At 43.1% G+C, this 22861-nt stretch overlaps 1 protein-coding gene across 1 annotated transcript in view; it reads right to left on the minus strand.

Moving 5' to 3' along the window:
• The window catches only part of CHN2 (chimerin 2), a 292215-nt gene that overhangs the window by 9510 nt on the left and 259844 nt on the right, over nucleotides 1–22861 (minus strand). Inside the window, exons 9-11 of the mRNA XM_063452328.1 lie at nucleotides 13716–13889; nucleotides 9328–9405; nucleotides 2413–2550 (exon numbers count right to left, since the gene is read on the minus strand). Coding sequence (XP_063308398.1) covers nucleotides 2413–2550; nucleotides 9328–9405; nucleotides 13716–13889 — 390 coding nt within the window. The remainder of the gene's footprint in view (nucleotides 1–2412; nucleotides 2551–9327; nucleotides 9406–13715; nucleotides 13890–22861) is intronic.

Here is a 22861-nt window from a genome sequence, read left to right on the forward strand (position 1 = left end):
AGGCTGAGGGGGGTGGGGAGTGAGGCTGAGGGGGGTGGGGAGTGAGGCTGAGGGGGGTGGGGAGTGAGGCTGAGGGGGGTGGGGAGTGAGGCTGAGGGGGGTGGGAAGTGAGGCTGAGGGGGGTGGGGAGTGAGGCTGAGGGTGGAGGGGTGATGGTGAGGGTGGTGGGGGGGTGATGCTGAGGGTGGTGGGTGGTGAGGGGTGATGCTGAGGGTGGAGGGGTGATGGTGAGGGGGTGAGGGTGGAGGGGTGATGGTGAGGGGGGTGAGGGTGGTGGGGTGATGGTGAGGCTGAGGGGGGTTGGGAGTGAGGCTGAGGGGGTGGGGAGTGAGGCTGAGGGGGGTGGGGAGTGAGGCTGAGGGGGGTGGGGAGTGAGGCTGAGGGGGGTGGGGAGTGAGGCTGAGGGGGGTGGGAAGTGAGGCTGAGGGGGGTGGGGAGTGAGGCTGAGGGGGGTGGGAAGTGAGGCTGAGGGGGGTGGGAAGTGAGGCTGAGGGGGGTGGGGAGTGAGGCTGAGGGGGGTGGGGGTGAGGCTGAGGGGGGTGGGGGGTGAGGCTGAGGGGGGTGGGGGGTGAGGCTGAGGGGGGTGGGGGGTGAGGCTGAGGGGGGTGGGGGGTGAGGCTGAGGGGGGTGGGGGGTGAGGCTGAGGGGGGCGAGGCTGAGGGTGGTGGGGTGGTGGTGAGGGTGGTGGGGGCTAGGGGTGGTGAGGGCTAGGGGTAGTGAGGCTGAGGGTGGTGGGGGCTAGGGGTAGTGAGGCTGATGGTGAGGGAGGTGATGCTGAAGGTGGTGGGGGTGAGGCTGAGGGTGGTGGGGGTGATGGTGGGGGGTGGTGAGGCTGAGGGTGGTAGGGGTGATGGTGAGGGTGATGAGGCTGAGGGTGGTGGGGGGAGGTGATGCTGAGGGTGGTGGGGGGAGTTGATGCTGAGGGTGGTGGGGGTGGTGATGCTGAGGGTGGTGAGGCTGAGGGTGGTGGGGGGTGGTGAGGCTGAGGGTGGTCTGGGTGGTGAGGCTGAGGGTGGTGGGGGTGGTGAGGCTGAGGGTGGTGGGGGCTAGGGGTGGTGGGGGTGAGGCTGAGGGGGGTGATGCTGAGGGTGGTGGGGGTGGGGGTGAGGGTGGTGGGGGCTAGGGGTGGTGGGGGTGAGGCTGAGGGGGGTGGGGGGTGAGGCTGAGGGGGGTGATGCTGAGGGTGGTGGGGGTGGTAGTGAGGGTGGTGGGGGCTAGGGGTGGTGAGGCTGAGGGTGATGGGGGTGGGGAGGCTGAGGGTGGTGAGGGGATGGTGGGAGGTGGTGGTGGTGGTGAGGGTGGTGGTGGTGGTGAGGGTGGTGGGGCCTGATGGTGAGGGTGGTGGGGCCTGATGGTGAGGGTGGTGGAGCTAGGGGTGGTGAGGCTGAGGGTGGTGGGGGTGATGAGGCTGAGGGTGGTGGGAGGTGGTGGGGGTGAGGCGTGAGGCTGAGGGGGGTGATGGTGAGGCTGAGGGTGGTGGGGGTGATGAGGCTGAGGGTGGTGGGAGGTGGTGGTGGGGGGATGGTGAGGCTGGGGGTGAGGCTGAGTGTGGTGATGGTGACTGGGGGGGTGAGGCTGAGTGTGGTGGGGAGGGAGAGCCTACCTTGATTTCCCTGGTGGTCCAGTGGGCTCCCTGGTGGTCCGGTGGCCATTACTTCCGGTCTGCAGCTCCGCAGAGCTGCAGACCGTGTAATCTCGCGAGATTTCAGAGCGTTGCCGTGGTAACCCGCGGCAACGCTCTGATTGGCCAATTCTCGCGAGTCACATGGTCTGCAGCTCTGCACACTGCGGAGCTGCAGACCAGTGTCTGCGATGGTGGCCGGGCAGCCAGGAGGGGCCTCGCACCCGGCGGCATACCGGGCAAGCCGCCGGGCCCCCTCCTGACCGAGGACCTGACACACTCTGCCAACAGGCGGTTTAGGCGGCCGCGAGGCCCCAGCCAGCGCGAGGCCTTAGGCGGCCGCCTAAACCGCCTAATTAGAGAGCCGCCTCTGGATGTAGGTATTAGGCAGTATGTGTGTATGACATTTGCAGTTGCAGTTGAAACAAGGTCACCCATTATTTGCGGTCAAACATGGGGTCTTGGGTTCCTTTATATAGAGATGGGTAAAAACATTTATATTTCCTGGAGGGATAACGTCTTCAAACATGCTCTGTAGAAAAACTGTCAGCACATGGGATTGGGTGACCTGGATGGTTTTTGGAACTTTTATAAATGGAAAACTAACAGCTAACTAACTAGGATTTATTATTTAGATTACCTCTGAGGTTATTTCCAAAACATTGTGAGAGATTTTCCTTCAACCCAAATATGCCTTAATTTAGTTTATTAACTCAGTATATTGTGCACACTCCCTCCCACTGAGTTATGTAACAACTGCTGATACTAAATATGAACGTGCATAGACTTACTGGATGCTTCTATAAACTTGGAGTATGAATCGTAGGTTATCACTGGAATAGGCAAGTCCCGGAAATATAACTTGAGAGCACCTGCAATTATGTTTATGTCAGGGTATGCGTTACAGGAGATGTCAGCCTTGTCGCCATCTGCAAAAGTAAGAAAACCATAAAACATTCTCACATATACAGAAGATAACAGGCACTATTTTCAGATTTTATTGAATTACAAAGAACAAACATACACTAGGCTGGGGAAAGGGCGAAAGAGACAATGGGGCTGAGACACATGAAAGGGGCTTGGGGGAGAAAGACCCAAACAAAATGCATCTTCACTTGTGTCTCCTGCTCTCCCTGTAACTCCAAGTCGACCGGTGAGAGAGAGACGTCGTATTAAAGGGACACTATAGTCACCAGAACTTCTACAGTTTAATGTAGTGGTTCTGGTGTCTATAGCTTGTCCATGTAGGCTGAGCACTGTAAATGCCACCTTTTCAGAGAAAAGGCAGTGTCTACATTGCTGCCTAGGCACACCTCTAGTGACAGTCACTCAGACGCCCACTAGAGATGCTTCCTAGTCCAGTGCTGATCGCTCCCCATAGAGATGCATTGATGCAATGTATCTCTATGAGGAGATGCTGATTGGTGCGGTGAAGCGCAGTGTTTTGCCACACATGCGCAATAGCCCCCCAATGCTTTCCAATGGGAATTGAATTGGCATTGACTGAAATGTATCCAGTTGTCAGCCAAAGTGAAGAGTACACTCTTATTACTTAAAAAAAAAAACAACAACAAGATAACATAATTTTTCTTTTACTGCTGTGCAATAGCATACATTCACAATTTCAGTCCAAATTACCAAACTTTTCTTATATCAAGAAAATGGACTGAAACATCGGTTATATGCAAATGCACATCTGCTTACAATAAATCCGCTCTTTTGTTTATTTTGAAGCCCTATGAGTGCTTTCTTTCACGTTTGAGTGATAGTTTTCAGTTTTAAGGTTTTTTTATTCCCGCTTCCATATCTGCACACCATGCTGGCGCGATGCATTATGGGGCTGGTATGGAATTTTTTTCCAGGGCTGCTTTTTATCCCCAGTCCGGCCCTGGAAGTCTGTAATGTTACACCAAAACAATACAATTGGAAATATATTCACATACACAGAGAGAGTGAATACATGCAGGTATATTGGGTAAGGCACTTTGTGAAACTGAAGATCGAATGGTAAGACGTCAAGCTTATTAGTGCAGCGTTAGCACAAATACTGACAGAGATTTATAGGAATCACCATCTTCGGCTGCACCTATTAGTATTATAATATTTATTTATATAGCGCCATCAGATTCCGTAGCGCTGTACACCTATCCCACTTCAATATACCAAACAAGGCATAAAGTGCATACTAACCTAGTGCCCTAAGATTTCATGGTTCCCAATGACTCATTGCACAATGCGTTATAATTTGTATTACAGTGTGATGTCACACTATGGAATACAATGTCTGAAAATATAATATGCCTGTTGATATAACAAGCAGATCATAGAATAGATATATATTAATCATTTACATTTATTGCTCCTCTCCTTATTCACAGTCCGATCCTTCCCAGCTGTGATATCATCAAAAGACAAAGATCAATACATCTCCTGTTCTGTGTATTACCGATGAATTCAAATGGTCTGACATTGGTGAAAGTCTGGGACTTAACTCCGACAACAAGCAAACATTACAGATAATATTGTCTGGATTATTTCTTAATAGCAACAATAATAATACACTGGTCTATTCGGAACGCTTTTAACCGCACTGCCTGGAACAATAAAACCTCTTTGGGAACAAGAACACCAGCTGCATCTATAAAGACATTAAATGTTTTTTTGTTCTATGGATTTAATTTCTTTGTGAAATGACTAGGTCAATATGAGACAAGTAAAAGCCGACTAGATGAGTACCAGTCTGGAGCTGGAACTGAAACATGCTGCATCTGCTTTATATGTTGGGATAGTCAATATTGAAAATTGCTACTCTTTGTCACTATACTGTAACACTTCCAAGGCAGGATGGGAAAGAATTGAATCAATCATCATATGTGACAAGTGTTTATATTAATAATCTGTATGTATACTGGGGGAGCAAACATCTTCACTTGTTTTAAAAGAACACTCTAAACACCATAACCACTACAAAGTACTCATTGTAGATGATGGTTTGACTTCTGACCTGGGGTCCACCGAGCTGGAAGCTCTGTATCTGAGCTAAACAAGGTGGTGCAGGCTTAGCTCATTGGCTTATAGTGTCAACTGATCACTCTCAGCCAATGAGATACGGTTTGCACCTTTGGGTTTAGCTCAGACAGGGAACTTTCAGCTGTCCTGTAGCTGTAGTGGGTGGAGGTGGGGACCAGTGGACCCGCTAAGATGTCAAATCCTAACATATATAGAGAGAGAGAATATTCAAGGTCAGGCCGGAGTTAAAGATTGTAGATAAGCTTTAAAGGGACACTATAGTCACCAGAACAACTACAGCTTATTGAATTTGTTCTGGTGAGTAGAATCATTACCTTCAGGCTTTTTGCTGTAAACAGAGAAAATGCAGTGTTTACATTACAGCCTAGTGATAACTTCACTGGCCACTCCTCAGATGGCTATTAGAGATTCTTCCTGGGTCATGGCTGCCTAAAATGCATCCAAACATTGTGTCTCCTCCCTCTGCATGCAGACACTGAACTTTCCTCATAGATATTCACTGATTCAATTCATCTCTATGAGGAGATGCTGATTGGCCAGGGCTGTGTTTGAATTGTGTGTGCCCCTGATCTGCCTCTGTCAGTCTCAGCCAATCCTATGGAGAAACCTTGTGATTGGATCAGGCTACCACTTCTGATGATGTCAGCAGACTGCAGCAGCTTCAGGCTTGAATACAGTAAGATTTTTACTATAATTATGGAGGCATGAAGGGCCCAGGGGGGCTAGATGGTGGTTTGTTTTAACACTATAGGGTCAGGAATACATGTTTGTGTTCCTGACCCTATAGTGATCCTTTAACAATTACAGAAATCCGGATAAACAATAAACATGGCCAATAAGGAAGACAAGTATAACCTCCACATTTTAATATCAAATCATTAAATAAAAAATTAAAATAATATTATTTAAAATGTTTACCTTTGCTTTCCCTATCCTCAATAGAAAATGGGATGACAGACAGCAAGAATATCCATAATAAGATATATCCATATCCAAGAATACAAAGTGACACTCCAGACCCCTCAAGCACTTTAGCTTTCTGAAGTGCTTTATGTGTGAAGAGTGTGTCCTCGTTTTCATATTACGATAATTGCAGACTTCAATATAAACTGTTTTTTTTTTCCTCTCTAAATTAACACCCTCTGGCATCAGACAACTAGTTCTGTTATTTCCAGTTTTGTTTTTTGCAATGCCTATCTATGATATATATTCTTATTATTTCAGATTTCACTATATTCCTATATTGAATATTCATATTCTGGATATATTCTCCAGGTTGTATTAATTATATGCTTATTTGAAGGTGTTTTCCACTTTTCTGTCTCTGGTTTTATCACTTTGGGTGTTAGTGAGGTTCACCTGGAACCCCTTCAATTCAGCAGATTGATTATCTAAGCTTAGTTGGTATACTACTGTTTTTTTCACCAATGCCTGTGATTGGTCAGGACAGAAAGTCTAGACTGGGTAAGAATGGGAGGGCTTGCAAAGACTTCAGACAAGAGGTCTGCACATTGCAGGCTATTCGCAAGCATCATTTCATTGGGGTTTTATCTACTAAACATTGTAGAGGGAGGTTATTTGGGCTGTGGCACAAATTAGAGTAATATAAAATATGTGAAATAATCAGCCTCATTAGAGTTACTTGTAGTATATATGTTCGAACTACTAACAATATACTGTATATATGCTCATAATCTCTATACTACAGGTTACGACCATACATATGCTACAGCTACCAACAGTGAATATACTAAGATGTATAACAAATAACAAATAAGCTGTATTATTGAGTAACATATAATAATATCAACTGTGGAACTGCACTAACCAATTATAGGGACTTTTTAGATAGGTTTTTATTTCTTTAATGGACTATGAAAATAATGTATAATTTGCAACAAACTCTCATGCTCTGATCCTTCTACAGGGAGGTCGACTTAAACCCATTAAAGAACTCCCAGCCAATCATAGCCCCATAAATCTCTGCAGAGCAGCAAAATACCAATACTTAAAGGGGCACTACTCAATCCTCAGCTATTTAGGAGTTATAGCACTTTGGTTTCTGTTTATGCAGCCCTAACCACACCTCCCCTGGCTGTGACTGACACATCCTGCTTGAAAACAAAATGGTTTCATTTTCAATCAGATGTAACTTACTTGAAACGTTTTTATCCCCTGCTCTGTGATTTGAACTTTAATCACATACATGAGGCTCCTGCATGGTCTAGCAAGCTATTAATAGAGCAGGGGATATGAAATTCTAAGCAGAGTGTGCAATAAAGGAAGTGTAAACATTAGATGACTCTTTACAGGAAGTGTTTAGGAAGGCTGTGTAAGTCACATGCAAGGAGGTGTAAGTAGGGCTGCATAATAAAAGTGATTTAACTCCTAAATGGCAGAGAATTGAGCAGTAAGACTGCAGGGGCATGTTCTATACACCAAAACGGCTTCATTAAGCTAAAGTTGTTTTGGTGACTATAGTGTCCCTTTCAGCGGATTGCAAGATTTCATTAATATGAACAAAACAATTTGCTGAAATGAATGGAACCTCTTGAAATCAATACCAATGTTGCAAGGTTATTTATGTAGCACAGAATACAGATGAGAGTAAGAAACATAGTTCACCAGTACAGACTGACTAGGTGACCGATCAGCAATGGATTATTGCATAAAACACACTGGTGTATTTTCAGAACCTAGTTTCTTGTCTTTATATGATGTTGCATGTATAAAATTAACTTTACGTTCTATGTTAATAATAAAATATTTTGATGTTATTATTTATTGGGTGTTTACACTCTATAAATATATTTTAATTCTGATCATGTCAGTCAATAATGGGATTTACTGCAAGTCTCCTCGTGAAATCCAAAACTATTTCTCAAACAAGTGTCTTTATAAATATTTTAGGGAGACATTTTAATTCTATTACTGGGATTGATTACAATGTTGGTACTGGTAATAATTTCAGCTCCACTGAGCAGAATGCGCTTGTCTTTTGTCGAAATGGAAACTAATCTGGGTCTATATTTTAGCATGGCTTCATCATTGCTCTGTTCTTGAATCTAAACCAAGTTTTAGTGTTTTGGATAGGACACTAATGACCCCAAAGTGTGTTGGTTTTGCACAATGTAACTCTACCCATCAATAATCAGTGTACCGTAAGTATATAACAGTATTAAAAATTGAATATCTGAAAAGCTGTACACCCAGGGTAACTGTACTGTACTGCAAAACCTGTGTGTATTGGCCTCATCTATGTTTTCATCGAAAAACTACTGCCAACATGCTTTTCTCTAAGGAACTGCACTGCTCTACAGACAGTAAATGTTTTAACACAAAATGTTAAAACGACTTCTACACAAATTGTGTCTATTCACTATACAAGGGATAGACCCGTAGGTTTTTCTGTGTCTTCAAAGAGGAACGTTTGCTTCATTAGGAAAGACGTCATTTGATAGATAACCAAGGTGCGCCAACACACACAGAATCATGGGAAAGTGATGTACGGTATTATGTGCATGTCAGGAAGGTAGCAGTGCTGTTCATAGAACTGCAGGGAAAGTGAGTTTATTTCTGTTTAGCTGTGCTCCACAACTCACCTCAGAGATAGTATTTAATCAGGAGACTATAAGGTGAAATGTCACCAAATTAAGGTGATGCAATGAATGCATGTTTTTTTTATCATAAAAGTAAAATATGTATATATTTAGGATATAGTATTAAATATTCACCTCTGCTGCCACAATCAGGGCAGGGATACATTCATAGATATTACATTAACATCTACCCCCACTTACCTACCTCCTGCACAATTGACCCTGGTTGTGACGTATACCCAGAATATTGAGAACCACCCCTATAATGTAAATATGCTGACTCGATTGCCAGCACATTGATATCTGAGTGGAGTAACAGCTCTTCCTTTGGCAACATTTCAATCAGAGGAATAAGTTACAGTTTAACCTTTTGGAAATTAAATATTAAGTTATGATTATCTATGCTCTATAATATCATTGACCTTCCAAAATTATGTTAGATTAAAAAGCAGAAAATGTAATCAATATACCAGTGGCATACATGTGTGCTGAAGATTGAATGACATGCAAGAGTAGGGGACCCTCCCATAAGTGGTTCTCCTGCTCTCTGTCACAGTAATTGTAGAGCATGCCCTGTGGAGGCATAACTGCAGAGAGATACTCTTTGGAAACGACTACAACATAATATAAACTGGACAAAGAACCTTCACTGGCTAATATGTGCCATAAATCCACGTTTTTGATGTTGAAATAATTTTATCGGGATATACAGTGTTGCACTATTTTTATGACTAGGGACTACATTTAACATTAACACACCCATCCACTTACCTGCTCCTGGTTGTTCCACATAATCTGATATTAAAGGATTAGTCCAATAATTGTCCAATGAAGCTCTAAATTAGACTCTAAACGCCTACATCACTGGTGGTAAGTAAATAAAAAGCACCCTACAGTTTAAGTTGTGGTTACAACTTGCCATAGAACAAACAGAAGGATTATTTATATGTTGTCTGTCTATGATTATCACAGGTTCTGGAAATCAGATATTTATTACTCAGTGCTACCATCTCGTGCATACAAAACACTTATCATATGTCACTTCTAATCTGAAAATTGCTCTGTGCAGAAACACACCTCGATCAAAGGCCATTTTTACATCTTCAATGTGCTCGGTAAATCCTGAAACTCTGTAGAGACCTTCTGACTTCAGACCTGGAAGATATAAAGCTTAATGAGGTGGGATAAAATGTGAGCGAAGATTAAAGCCATGCTTTGAAAGTACAGCCACGATTACCAGTGATTGTAACGAAGACGAATTACTCTATAAATTATATTCACCTTTATAGATAAAAATGATACATAATAAAACAAACAAACAAACAGGATGTTGTTTTTGGACATATTGCCATTTCTGAGAAAGGTCGGTGTTTTACATCACCTGAAAATGGAAAAGGCTTTATGCACCAACAACTCTACATTCAGATTGAGTGGTTTTTTTATGCTTTAAGAATCCCTTTAAAACACAAAGATATTTTCTACCCTCTAATGTGAATACGGAGTACGAGCAACAGGGGATCAGCTGGAAACACCAAGTGGAGGATTTGTTCTAAAAGTCAAGATCCACAAAATTAACTTCTGACAATAAAAATTAAAATAAGACATATTGGAGGAAAAATAAATAAATCAGAGTTGTCTATTCACTAAAAGCAAGTCAGTTGCAAAGAAATCTACTGCAACTACCGTAACTCACACTGCCGGGCTCATTACAAGTTGGGCACAAATTGAAAAATCTCTAACTTTCTCGGATAGAGTGTGCCACATAATTTGATCAGGCTCATAATAGAATTATTTCAGTTGCCCTACTTGCCACATGTAGTATAGTTTTTACAGTATAAAATACTAAAATTCCCTTTTGGTTTTCACTGACAAAAAGAAGACAAGGAGCAGCGCTGATCAAAGTCACACACTCCAATATGACTCACGCAATGTGTTTACTTTTCCCCACAGTGATTATGAGTTTATCTTATTTTCAAGGTCTAGATCTATAAGATTTTTTTTTTTTTACTTAGAAAAGTTGTAAAGTGGCAGAGAAGCCACAGAAATCAATGACGCATTGATTGATTAATGGCCATTGCAGATCTCACACAGACTCTAACCTTTGATGTTTTTAGTTCTGAAGACTACATACTGAACATGCACACACATATTGCACAGACGGAACACCTTGGGTAATGTGGTTTACGATTCTGGAATGCTAAAGGTTCGTAGCCACCGTCCTAACATATGGACATTTTCTACAGCAATCCGTGTGCTGTACAAATAAGACCAGCATAGCACACTTTCTAATCAACCCATGTAGTTCCAACCCAGGTAAAATACGAATCCTGGGGGGGCGGAGCCTGCGCCTGAACGGAGCGGACGCAAGCCGCGGTAGCTCCGAGCCAAACGGGGAGAAAAACCCCTAAAACTACCCCTAAAAACCCGCAGCACCAAGCGACTCACCCGGGGGCACCGAGACCACGCACCCGGCAAGACATATGCCGTTCTTCCAAGCGGCCAAAGCGCCAAAGAAAAAGAGGAAGACCGGGGCCTACCACGCTACCCAGAGCCTGGACCTGGAGGCTCTGTTTGGCGCCTTCACTACACCAGGTACAGCGGGAGAGCAGGGGCTGGCAGGGCAGGCCACAACAGCCGCAGGGATGGGACGCAGACCCCCAAAATCGCCCCCACACACACCATCAGGGGCACAGCACATCGGGCACATGCTTCAGCGGCAGCCTGCTCCTAAAATGGCGCCGCCCGGGCACAACAGGGCCGTGGAAATGCCAGAGAGTCCCCCACAGACTGACTCCAATACACAGCCAGTCCAGCCCTGCACAGAGCCCACCACACAAACTACAGGGGATGGGTCAGCCCCAGTCACCCAAAGGGACTTCCAAAACTTAGTAGGAGAAATAAAAAACCTACTGGCAACTAACATGGCAGCCATCAAGGCAGATATACAGAGCGTCAATGACAGAGTGAGCACAACAGAGGGGGATATTGCTGACCTCAAACAAGGCATGAATGCTACACAAGAAACCGTCCACCACCTACAAACCATGCAACAAGCACTCTCCATACATCTAGCCACACTGGATGATAGGTCCAGAAGAAACCATCTTAAGATAAGGGGCATACCGGACTCGGTAACTCCAGAAGAACTCCCCCACTATGTGAGGCGCCTGGTGGCCACCATCTTGCCGGCCGCACAGGCCAAAAAAGTCACTCTAGATGGAACGTACCGCCTGCCTAAGTCCAGCAAGGCCCCAGCGACGGCAGTACAAGACGCCATAGTGCGATACTCACACTCACAAGACAAAATCGCCATCTGGTCAGCGCTGCAGGGCAAGACGCCGCTCACCTTCGAAGGCGCTAACCTTACCTTCTACCAGGACCTCACAAGGTCCACCCTGCAGTGGCGAAGATCCTTACAACCTCTCACAACCAAGCTGAGATCGGCAGGGATTAAATACCGCTGGATGTCACCCAGGCTACTGGTGGTTAACCACAAAGGGACAGTACACAAACTCTCATCGCTCTCGGAAGCCCCAACTTTCCTCACGGCGCTGGGTCTACCACCTCATGTAGAGACCGACGACAGACGGGCGAACCCTCATGCTTGGAAACCCTCCCGAATAAACCCGTTCGTGCCCGACGCTGGCACGGCCACCCACCCAGGGACCTGAACTCTGGAAAGACTGTATACCTACCTGCAAAGTTGCAAAGTAGACTTCCAGACACTGTTACAAAACATTATTAACTAACAATATGTAAATATGTTACTGCACCACACACATATGAGCCCCCCAGGGAAGACCCACCACCCCACGACGGATAGAACCTGGTAAAGGGGCACTACTGGACAGGTGCTCAGCTCCACACAGGCTAACTCTCCCCCCCCCGCCACCCCCTAGGTCAGGGGTGCCACCTAAGACGGGCCAATTTACCCACCCTCCATAGCTACACAACACACTATCAGAAGATAGAGCTATATCAACGGCCCGGACCGACACAATCCTAACACGGATCTAGATTAAAAACCACACTTCCACATACCACACGCTCGCAACCACCTCTACAAGCCATCCTGGAAACACGACAACACACAAGGTCACACAATATAAAAAACTGTGCAAGACAATTACTGTTATAACTGTTTTAACTATGCTAATAATATCTGTTGGTCAATCCCCGCTGCAGCTGTTGGGGCGCAGCGGTACAAAATGTTTATTGTTACCTATCACATGCACAACAAAAATAAAGAATTAAAAAAAAAAAAAAAAAAAAAAAAAATACGAATCCTAAGCAGCAGAAAAGAACATCGCTAACAACCGTTCCATGTATAATGGAACAACAACTGGATAAAGTGAACATTTGCTGTTGAAATTGCTAGTTCTAATACGTAACAGTGATGTTACTACGCAAAGATAATTCAAATAGGAAGTAACAGTGTTACTAAGGAAGAAGGTAAGGTGAATAGCAATGTTAGGAGTTGTTTGGGTGCTTAAGGCTAGAGGGAGCGTTGAGGGGGCTTTGATTGAAGGGGAAGTTAGGGTTGCAGGTAACAGACTTCCTGATGCTTTGGACAGTAAATCCCATGATTCCCCTTTCTACGAGTGACAGGAGTTATTGTCCGTAACATATTGAATGCAAGTTCCCTTTAACTCTAAACAGCTATTAAAGGGACACTATAGTCACCTGAACAACTTCAGCTTAATGAGGTTGTTCCGGTGAGAACTATAGCTCCCTGCAGCCTTTCTCATGTAAACACTGCATTTTCTGAAAAAATACAGTGTTTACATTGAAAGCTAGGAACACCTCCAGTTGCAGTCACTCAGAGTGAACCAGAGGGACTTCAGAGTTGATGGAGGCATAATAAGCCTCCATCCACCCAGATCTGCTGTCAGCAGAGCACAGGGCAGCACTGTGCACAGCATCCTGTGATTCAGTATCTCCTCCCTCTGCATGCAGACACTGAACTTTCCTCAAAGAGATTAATTGATTCAATTAATCTCTATGAGGAGATGCTGATTGGCCAGGGCTGTGTTTGAATCATGCTGGCTCTGCCCCTGATCTGCCTCTTTGTCAGTCTCAGCCAATCCTATGGGGAAGCACTGTGATTGGATCAGGCTACCACATGTCAGCAGACTGCTTGTTTTTCTGAGTCTAACAGCATGCAGATTTACAGCTTCAGGCTTGAATACAGTAAGATTTTTACTATATTTATGGAGGCATGAGGGGCCCAGGGGGGCTAGTTGGTGGTGTAAACACTATAGGGTCAGGAATACATGTTTGTGTTTCTGACCCTATAGTGATCCTTTAAGTCTAAGCTTAATGGCAGCCATTATATTAACAGTATTGTAATGCCATCTACGTTTTTTGATGCTGTAACAGTGTGAAAGTTCTACATTTCAAGGAACCTACAGTATAATATATTTTAAGCCATGCAATAAAACATATAAGAATAGTGTATTACAGACCTCTTCCTTCGATCTCTCGGATACACATGTCAACTACCATAGGTCGAGGAGTATTGTGTGCCTTCACTAATGTTGTGAGATCACAGCTGTACACTTTCTTTATACGCTTGAGGTCAGGCTGGCAGTCACTTGGCACATACTTGGAGCATTGCTTGTGTACATTTAGTCCACAGTCTGCAAAACAGTAAGTTAACACGATTAACACTTTTCGTAGAAATAGAACATTTAAATATATAGCCAAAAATATACAGTTCATCTTTGAACGCTGGTTCAGAGAATTCATAGGTGTTCATTCAATGAGAGCTGATTTGCCTAGAAACATATAATTCAAAATGAAAGCTTGTTAGTCTTTCTTTTATTGAGGCAAGCGTTAAAAGGGGTACAGAATAAAGAAAAGGGGATGTACGGTATTCATACAGGTTGGGAGCATGGTACCACTAAGTAGCATCTCCTAAGAGTAGCAGCCTCATTTTATGTTAACTAAGCATTCCAACATATTGTTAACAAGTTTAGTATAGTAATAGTAGAAATAGCAAAACACATGCCATGTCCAGTAACTTTAAAGCGTGAGTGACACCTAGGTGAGTCAGCCATTTTAACAGGAGGATGCTCGGTTCCTCGTTAGAATTTTTTAATGAGATGTGTGATCTAATTAGATCTTATAGAATGTTACATTGATGCATTCACTCAAGTGGGAGCAGGGCTAATCTTACAACCCTACCACCATCCATATAGTGTATAGAAATAGCAAAGTTAAATAAGGGTAACACTGAATTAACCCCGTAAGGACACATGACATGTGTGACATGTCATGATTCCCTTTTATTCCAGAAGCTTGGTCCTTAAGGGGTTAAAGAACCCGTTCTGATGGAAAGAAGTGGCCTCTACCTGCATGAAAGTGCACACTAAATCATTTAAATCCAGTCTGTTAGAAACCAGCCATTATTCATGGGATTTTTAGTGCTTGTGCCCCATAACTGCACTGATTTACCCTGCAGCCAGGACAAATGCTGCTGGAAAAAGCTATTGGTACTTTACCGAATTCTGTGATTGCTCTCAGAGTACATTTATTACAATAAATATTTCATGTCAGCTGGAACAATAATGAATGCTGAATGAGAACGCTTGTTTAACAAGGTTTGCCTCGTGTCACCCTCGGGAGACGGTGCAAGGCAGTGATACTGATTGATACGTCCTCCTTCCATTATGACGGGATGAAGTGCTCTCACAGCTACTCCAAAATGTGCTTACTGGATATTTCTGCTGTAGGGCAGAATTCATTTTAAATCAATACCTATGCATGTTATTTGAATTTCATTTCTATTTAAACATTTTTGATAGGAGTAGAAACCTCACATTGTTTGGAAAAATGAAAATATGTATTTTCTCTTACCGTATCCCAATGATACGGAGCTGATAAAATATTTAAAGGGACACTGTCATGGCAAGCACAACAGAGTCATGCTCTGTAGTGCAGTCTATATAATATCTACACTGCGATAACGAAATAGATAACAACTGTATGGCATTGAAGTTCCTTTATGAGATATGGTGTCACTAGTCACAAGCTAAACAAAGATGGAAGCTGGAAATGGCTGTTTCCAGTGAGCTGAAAATTTAGGAATGCTTTGCCCTTTAAAGGGACGCTCTAGTCACCAGAACAACTACAGCTTAATGTAGTTCTTCTGGTGAGTATAGCCAGTCCCTGCAGGCTTTTTGCAGTAAACACTTACCTATGGGAAAGCATTGTGATTGGCTGAGAAATAAATGGAAGATTGTATTATATTTAGGGGGCCAAGGGGGGCTAGATGGTGTTTTTAACCATGTTCCTGACCCTATAGTGTTCCTTTAAGCATCATAAAGCTGGAAACTGCCTCTTAACATTTAATTTCACATTTGAGAGGTCTCTTATAATTGCACCTCATTAAATGTCCTTACATGGTTCCTAAATCAGTTGCATTACAGTCATCACATGACAGAGAATGAGAGATATATAAAACAAGCATATCCCCCAAGCTGCGTGCCTTTTTATAAACAATATAAAAATCCTTCTTTCCTTTTTTTAATCTTAAACCATTTTCCGCTCTGTCTGTTAATTCAGAAAATCACTGTGAAATATGAATCATTGAAAAAAAAAAAATCCTGTGCTATTTCTGTTTAGTCAGAGCCAGACTTAAACAGAAACTGCAGACAAAGGGCCAACTTTGTGACCCCCTTAAGCTGCTGCTCAGTGATGGAATTTCCTATTGACTTTATTTGGAGGCTTCCAGCAGAATGAGTCACTTGGAACACTGCAGCGGATGCTTGTTTTCCCAGCTATTGGCTTCAGAATCTTAAAGTTCAAGTAATGCGTTCTAGAGGGGGTGTATTATGCAAACTACTGAGATAGCAGAGGGTAATGTTTTTAACCTGGGACATCCGAGTAGATAACAGTATTATATATATAAAATACTATAATAGTATTTATAAGGCAGTAATGGCTAGGTCAATGCACCCCCAGCACCCCCATCTCTCCCTGCACCTACTACATCTCCAATCCCCCTGCTTCCAAATTAGGCCCAATGCACCCCAGCACCCATTACAGCTCCCATCTCTCCCTGCACCTACTACAGCCCCAATCACCCTGCTTCCAATTTAGGCACAATGCACCCCCAGCACCCAGTACAGCCCCCATCTCTCCCTGCACCTACTACAGCCCCAATCACCCTGCTTCCAATTTAGGCACAATGCACCCCCAGCACCCACTACAGCTCCCATCTCTCCCTGCACCTACTACAGCCCCAATCACCCTGCTTCCAATTTAGGCACAATGCACCCCCAGCACCCAGTACAGCCCCCACCTCTCCCTGCACCTACTACAGCCCCAATCACCCTGCTTCCAATTTAGGCACAATGCACCCCCAGCACCCACTACAGCTCCCATCTCTCCCTGCACCTACTACAGCCCCTATGCCACCCTGCACATACTACAGCCCCTATCTTTTCCAGCATCCACTTCAGTACCTATGCCCTTATTGTACCCAATACTGCCCACTACTGTGTGCACACAATCTTACAAGCAGCATCCCCACACATGCAATACCACATACAGCCTCCCTACTCACATACACACACATCACATGCAGCATCCCCACACATGCAGTACTGCATACAGCCTGCTTACACACACACACACGTATTACAATTACTTATATAGCCCCAACATATTCAGCAGCACTGTTCAATAACTAAACAAGACAAACTATTAATTCTAACACAACACATTGACATACAGGAACACAACACCACAGGCAGCATCCCACACATACAACCCCACAAGTAGCCTCTAAACCTGTGTAGAGGATGCTGCATGCTTGTAAGGGTTACACTATCTAAAACCAATGTGTTTTATCAAAATACCGTTCTTGCTTGGATTAACCCCATGCCCTGTTTTGGGGCCCTGCGGGTGTAGCAGTCATGACGATGCAGCTCTCAGTCAGCCCCTGCTGCAGTACACTAAACAAATGTGTAATTGACATAGTCAAACACGGGTTAAAGACTCATATTGCAGTACATGAAGGTTAATGAAAAGGTGTGTTAATGTGTGGACAATATAAACACTGCAGATAGGCATGCAGAACTAAAGATGTTTTACAGTTTCACTTGCATGTATTTGGAAGAAATATATCAAATCTTTAGCAAATGCTCCTACAGACTACAAACAGCCAGACATGGCACAACCCACGATTGTTTGACCACCATTTTTATTGCAAAATATAGAGACTAAACTTCATATTAATTAAATGTCCCTGCATTTGTTGAAAACAGACACTATTTGCAGCCCCTGCAGTGAGAAAAGCTGGTGCTAACATTGTTTTCAAAGGGAACATGAGGCATATCCCATAAACCGTTGTGCAGTCGGGGTTTATTCGTAGTTCAGCTGTCAGTTCCTACTGAGTCGCACAGACTGTAGCAGCCATGAATTGAGTGACATGTGTAAGGTAATAAAAGCCCGACTGCAGATTCCATGCATACAGATTCGCTGATGATTATATGAATGGAACTAATTGCAGCTTTCCCAGAACCCAAACAAGATGTTATGTATGTCACATGTAGCTACACTAATGTAAAGAAAAAAACACTGCGAATTGTCGTTAAATGCTACCAAATATTGACAAATGAAGCACGTTGATAAATGAATATTAATAAAAACGATAGAAAAGTGAATAGGTGCCTGGGATGTCCAATTAAACTAAGCTGTGTGATTATCCCTAGTGGTGTTTAGTCTGCTCATAGCACACAGGAGATCCAGTAAATCCCCACAATTCTTCACCACTCAGATACTAGCCACACAGCGATATCGGTTTATGACTTCCTGTGCGCCATCCATTTGCAGCATTTATTATTAGAAAATATACACAGTACAATTCACCGGTTTGTCCTTTAGATAAGCTGTGCTCAATGTCAGGCATGATATAAGCTATACAATGTATGTTTGCTAATATAAGTACCTGGCGTAATAAGAACCTTTCGTGTTATCTGTATTTTCTCATACAGCGTATCGGAATGAGACATAAACAATAGGGAATCTAGTGTCCCCTCTGCCTGGCCACAGGTAAGAGGCAGGGAGGGGGAAAATACGAAAGTATACATTAAAAAAAAACTGTTCGCCCTCACCAGCTCCTTTCCTACCCCATAAACCAACACAAACACACACACATACTTCGTCCACTACATGCTGCATTAATTTTACACAAACATACTACATCCACTATACACACACATTCTCTGCATCACTATACACACACACACACACACACACACTCAGCATTCTTTATACACACACATCTTGCATCCACTATATGCACACACATACATACACTGCATGCACTATATAGACACACACACTGCATCCACTTAACTCATCCTTGTGGGCGGACTTAGGGGTGGTCCCTGTGGCTGGACTTGGGGGTGAGCCTAAGCGGTCCAGGTCTTGAGGTGTAAGGGGCCTCAAAATTTCTGTTGGCGGCCCTGGGGACAGTGACTTGAGTTTGTTTTAAAATGAGCAATTTGCTTGTACTTTTCAATAAACATCCTCCATGTTTAAAAAAATATTTCAGATACAAACGCTAATTAAATGTGCTGCGCACATGCATATCATGAGCTCTCTGCATGCATCCATATGAAGGTCTATACAAAAAAAAAAAAGAAAAACCCAATAATTAAAACTGACATAGCCCAAATACTAAACACCACTCCTCTTTAGTGAACATGATGCAAAACATCCCTTCCTTCATGCGAGTGAGCTAGTGTGAGGCGTAATGCCTCATAAGCTGACAATCATAAACCTGGCTGACAACATATACATACACTGCAGTAACCACAATGTGGAAAAACTTTGGCTGATGCCTCAAAGAGGCCCGTGCGTGTGCCATAGGTTCACCATCTCTGACCCAGACTATTTTTTAAATATTATTGTCACTCCAATGTCACTTGCTGTGCCGTAATATATTGCTTGTTTTTTTTTAGCCTATTGCAATAACAACGATTTCTCGCCCTCTTGATAATCACACCCAGGTATAGTACCTCTCGTTCAAATGATTGAACCCTAGCTAGCTGGTGAAAATCTTTCACCAATTTAATTGTTATTCCCCCCCACCCCCCTTTCTCTTATGCTCTGGGAAAAGTATATATTGGCCTAGATGTTTGGCTGCTATCATTCGTAAAAAGGAAAGGCTTGAATGCTTGAGCAATGGTGGGAACAAAGCTTCTCTGTCTGTGATACATAATTAAGATGATAAAACTATTCTCACAGTACAGTTTGTACAAAAAGAAACAAGAGATAATAATCTATTCGGTTTACAGAGTTTCACTTTACTAATATACAAGAGATTGGGAGAGGTTAATGAAACTAGCATTTATCCCCATGTCACAGGTGCACACATCTATTGAGGCAGCAAAGCAAACAGGTGGGATTTTATAGGACTGGTGCAAACACAGAGATGTAAAGGGAAACTGTAGTCACCAGAACAACTACAGCTTATTGTATTTGTTCTGGTGAGTAGAATCATTCCATTCAGGCTTTTTGCAGTAAGCACTTTTCAGAGAAAAGGCAGGGTTTACATTACAGCCTAGTGATAACTCCACTGGCAACTCCTCAGATGGCTACTAGAGATGCTTCCTGGGGCAGTCCTGCCTAGTGTGCAGCACTGATATTCAGTGTCTCCACCCTCTGCATGGAGACAATGAACTTTCCTCATAGAGATGCATTGATTCAATGCATCTCTACGAGGAGATGCTGATTGGCCAGGACTGTGATTGGCTGGTGTTGGCTCTGCCCCTGGTCTGCCCCTTTGACAGTCTTAGCCAATCCTATGAGGAAGCATTGTGATTGGCTCAGACCACCACTTCTGATGAAGTCAGCAGACAGCAGGCAGATCAGGGGCAGAGGAAGCAGCTGCAGACTTGAATACAAGTAAGATTTTAGTATATTTAGCGAGGCAAGGGGGAACCAGGGGGGCTAGATGGTGGTTTTAACACTATAGGGTTATAAATACATGTTTGTATTCCTGACCCTATAGTGTTCCTTTAGGCTGTTATGTAATCAATGAGATGTCACTTAGAAAAAAGTTGAACAAAACATTCACCCACTACTGATCTACTATTATGGAGATGCTTCAGGGCACCAGTTGGATGTTCATTGTTGCCTAAACTTTGCCTATACAAAATTATATAGGTCTTTAGTGTATAACACTGTTTAAATCGGTTTAAAAAGTGTATTGATGTGCATGAATAAAAAATATTGTCTTGTAGTGAATCCTAGAACCTTGTTCAAAGGAACCTTTGAGACTACAGGCAATATATAGAGGGGAGAAAGGGTAGAGGTGTGTAGGAATAAATAAGGGGTATGTTTCAGAAACAGGTAAAAATAAGCATTTCGTGAAGAAAAAATCTTTAGCATATGCTCCTAAAAACTGTGTTGGAATTTCACTGATCAAAAGATATCTTAAAGATAAAGTAGGGAGGACTACTTTGTTTTTTGTATTTTCCCAGTGCTTAAAGGATCACTATAGTGTCAGGCAAACAAACTTGTATAACTGCGTATAGTGGTCCTTTAACAAAGCTTGGCAGAGCTACGGTTGTCATGCTTGGTCAAGCTCCCAGCTGTCGCTAGTGACAGCTGAGGGGTAAAAGGCTTTGTTTATGGGACTCCCGTAGAATCTTCCAAAGACATCAGTGTCCTACTCTTGTGCATGTGTAACAGTACAGCACTAGGTGCTGACATTAAAGGTACCCAGTCATGCTGCTAAATGGATGCAGCACCCGGCCGTGCCACTGATTAAACCAGCCTACCTATCAGGAAAGGGCTACCCGATGAGCCCCCAAAAGCGGGCCCCACTGCAGCATGGTACAGAAAAAAGAAAGGAAGGCAGCGCCACTAAAAACCACATAAATTAAAAGAGCATAGAATAGGCAGACTAAAATGCAATATATGTAATAGATAATAAGCAAATAGAAGTCCAGAATAAATAGTCTGACTGGTAGATGAATCAAACAATGAGGTATATCTTTGTAGAGGTGAATACAGTCTTTAGTAGTGGGGGATTCTTCAGAGTGGTGTAGATGCGTCTTTGTACATCATATGAAATAAAAAATAACAACTGATGGTGTAGTATGTCCCGAAAGGGGTAGAAGCAATAAAAGAGTATATGGTCCTGCTCACGTTTTCAAGAGCTATGGACTTAGCTCTAGTGTGGATAACGTACAGTGGTATAATCCCCACTTATGGGATACGTGAGGTCTTAGTATTCTTTCTTGATTAGGGGACTATATGTGGAAATAAAAGCGGGAACAGCAATAGTGCTCAAAGTATAAAATGCCAGAGGTGAGAAGGTTAAAAAACCAAGTGGTTACTCACATTTAGTTGAACAGACTAACTGTTCAATGAATACAGCTTGAGTGGTATAATCCCCACCTAGGATTCTTGGGAGTAATATCCTCACTAGAAAGTAAAAACACTTCTGGTGCCGGATAAAAGGATGGTAGTAATAAAAAAGTAAAATAATAATAGTAATAAAAAGTAAGATGGCTAACTCACAGTAAGAAAGTGGCCAAAATACCTTTATTTAAAACAACATAGTTTAAAAACCACAACGCGTTTCGCCCTTAGGCTTTATCAAGTGGAGATCAGCTGATATCCACTGATCAGCTTATTTATTATGTTTTTGTTGTATCTGGTATAGATAGAGAGCGCTGATCCCTTTCTTCCGTTCTATACCCACTGCAGCATGCACTGGAGGTAGTTCCGCCACTGGGCAGCACACAGGTTGCAGAGCACTGGCCTAAAATGTCATTTTCCTAACTGGTTATTTTGGAATACATTTTGCACACTGATTTTTTATTGAAAATGCTGATTAGAATCACTGGTGAAAAAATACCATTACATACCAGAGTTTGCAGAAGACTATATTAACCTGCATACAGACTATGTTTTATTATTTGTTCATTTCATATGTTCTGCTTTTTCTTCAGAGCTATTCTGTAAGTTTAGGTTTAACATTTGCCTGTTAAGATCTTGTTATGTATTTCTGCCAAATGAGTGAAACTATCGCAAAACAAACAATTTTTTCTCAAGAAATAGGAACCAATACTAGAATCTTTAAAGCATATCATGGAATGAATTTCTGAAACGCCACTCAATGATAATATCAGATATCATGGTTAAAAGCAAACAACATTTTTAAACAGGACATGGAAGACGCACAAAACCCTTTAAAATAATACAGAATAATGTAAATATCTAAAAATTCTGAGAAAAGACAGCATTTACATTACTGCCTAGAAACACTTCTCGTGGCAGTCACTCAGATAACCACTAGAGGTGCTTCCCGGGTCAGTGCTGGGCAGTGTGCAGCACTGACGTTCAGCGTCTCCATGCTTTGCAGAGTTCATTCCTCATAAAAATGCATTGATTCAATGCATCTCTATTAACAAATGCTGGTTGGCGCAGGGTTTTGCCGCACATGCGCAAAAGCCTCCCAATTCTTTCCTACGGTAAAGCATTGGATTGGTTAAGATCGTTAAATTTGATGATCTTAGCCAAGGAGGTGGAGGGGGTGGAGTCAGCTGCGGCAAGACTGGAGCGGCACTGGAAAAAAGGTGAGTTT

The sequence above is a fragment of the Pelobates fuscus genome, chromosome 4, assembly GCF_036172605.1.
Source record: "Pelobates fuscus isolate aPelFus1 chromosome 4, aPelFus1.pri, whole genome shotgun sequence".
Taxonomy (NCBI): domain Eukaryota; kingdom Metazoa; phylum Chordata; class Amphibia; order Anura; family Pelobatidae; genus Pelobates; species Pelobates fuscus.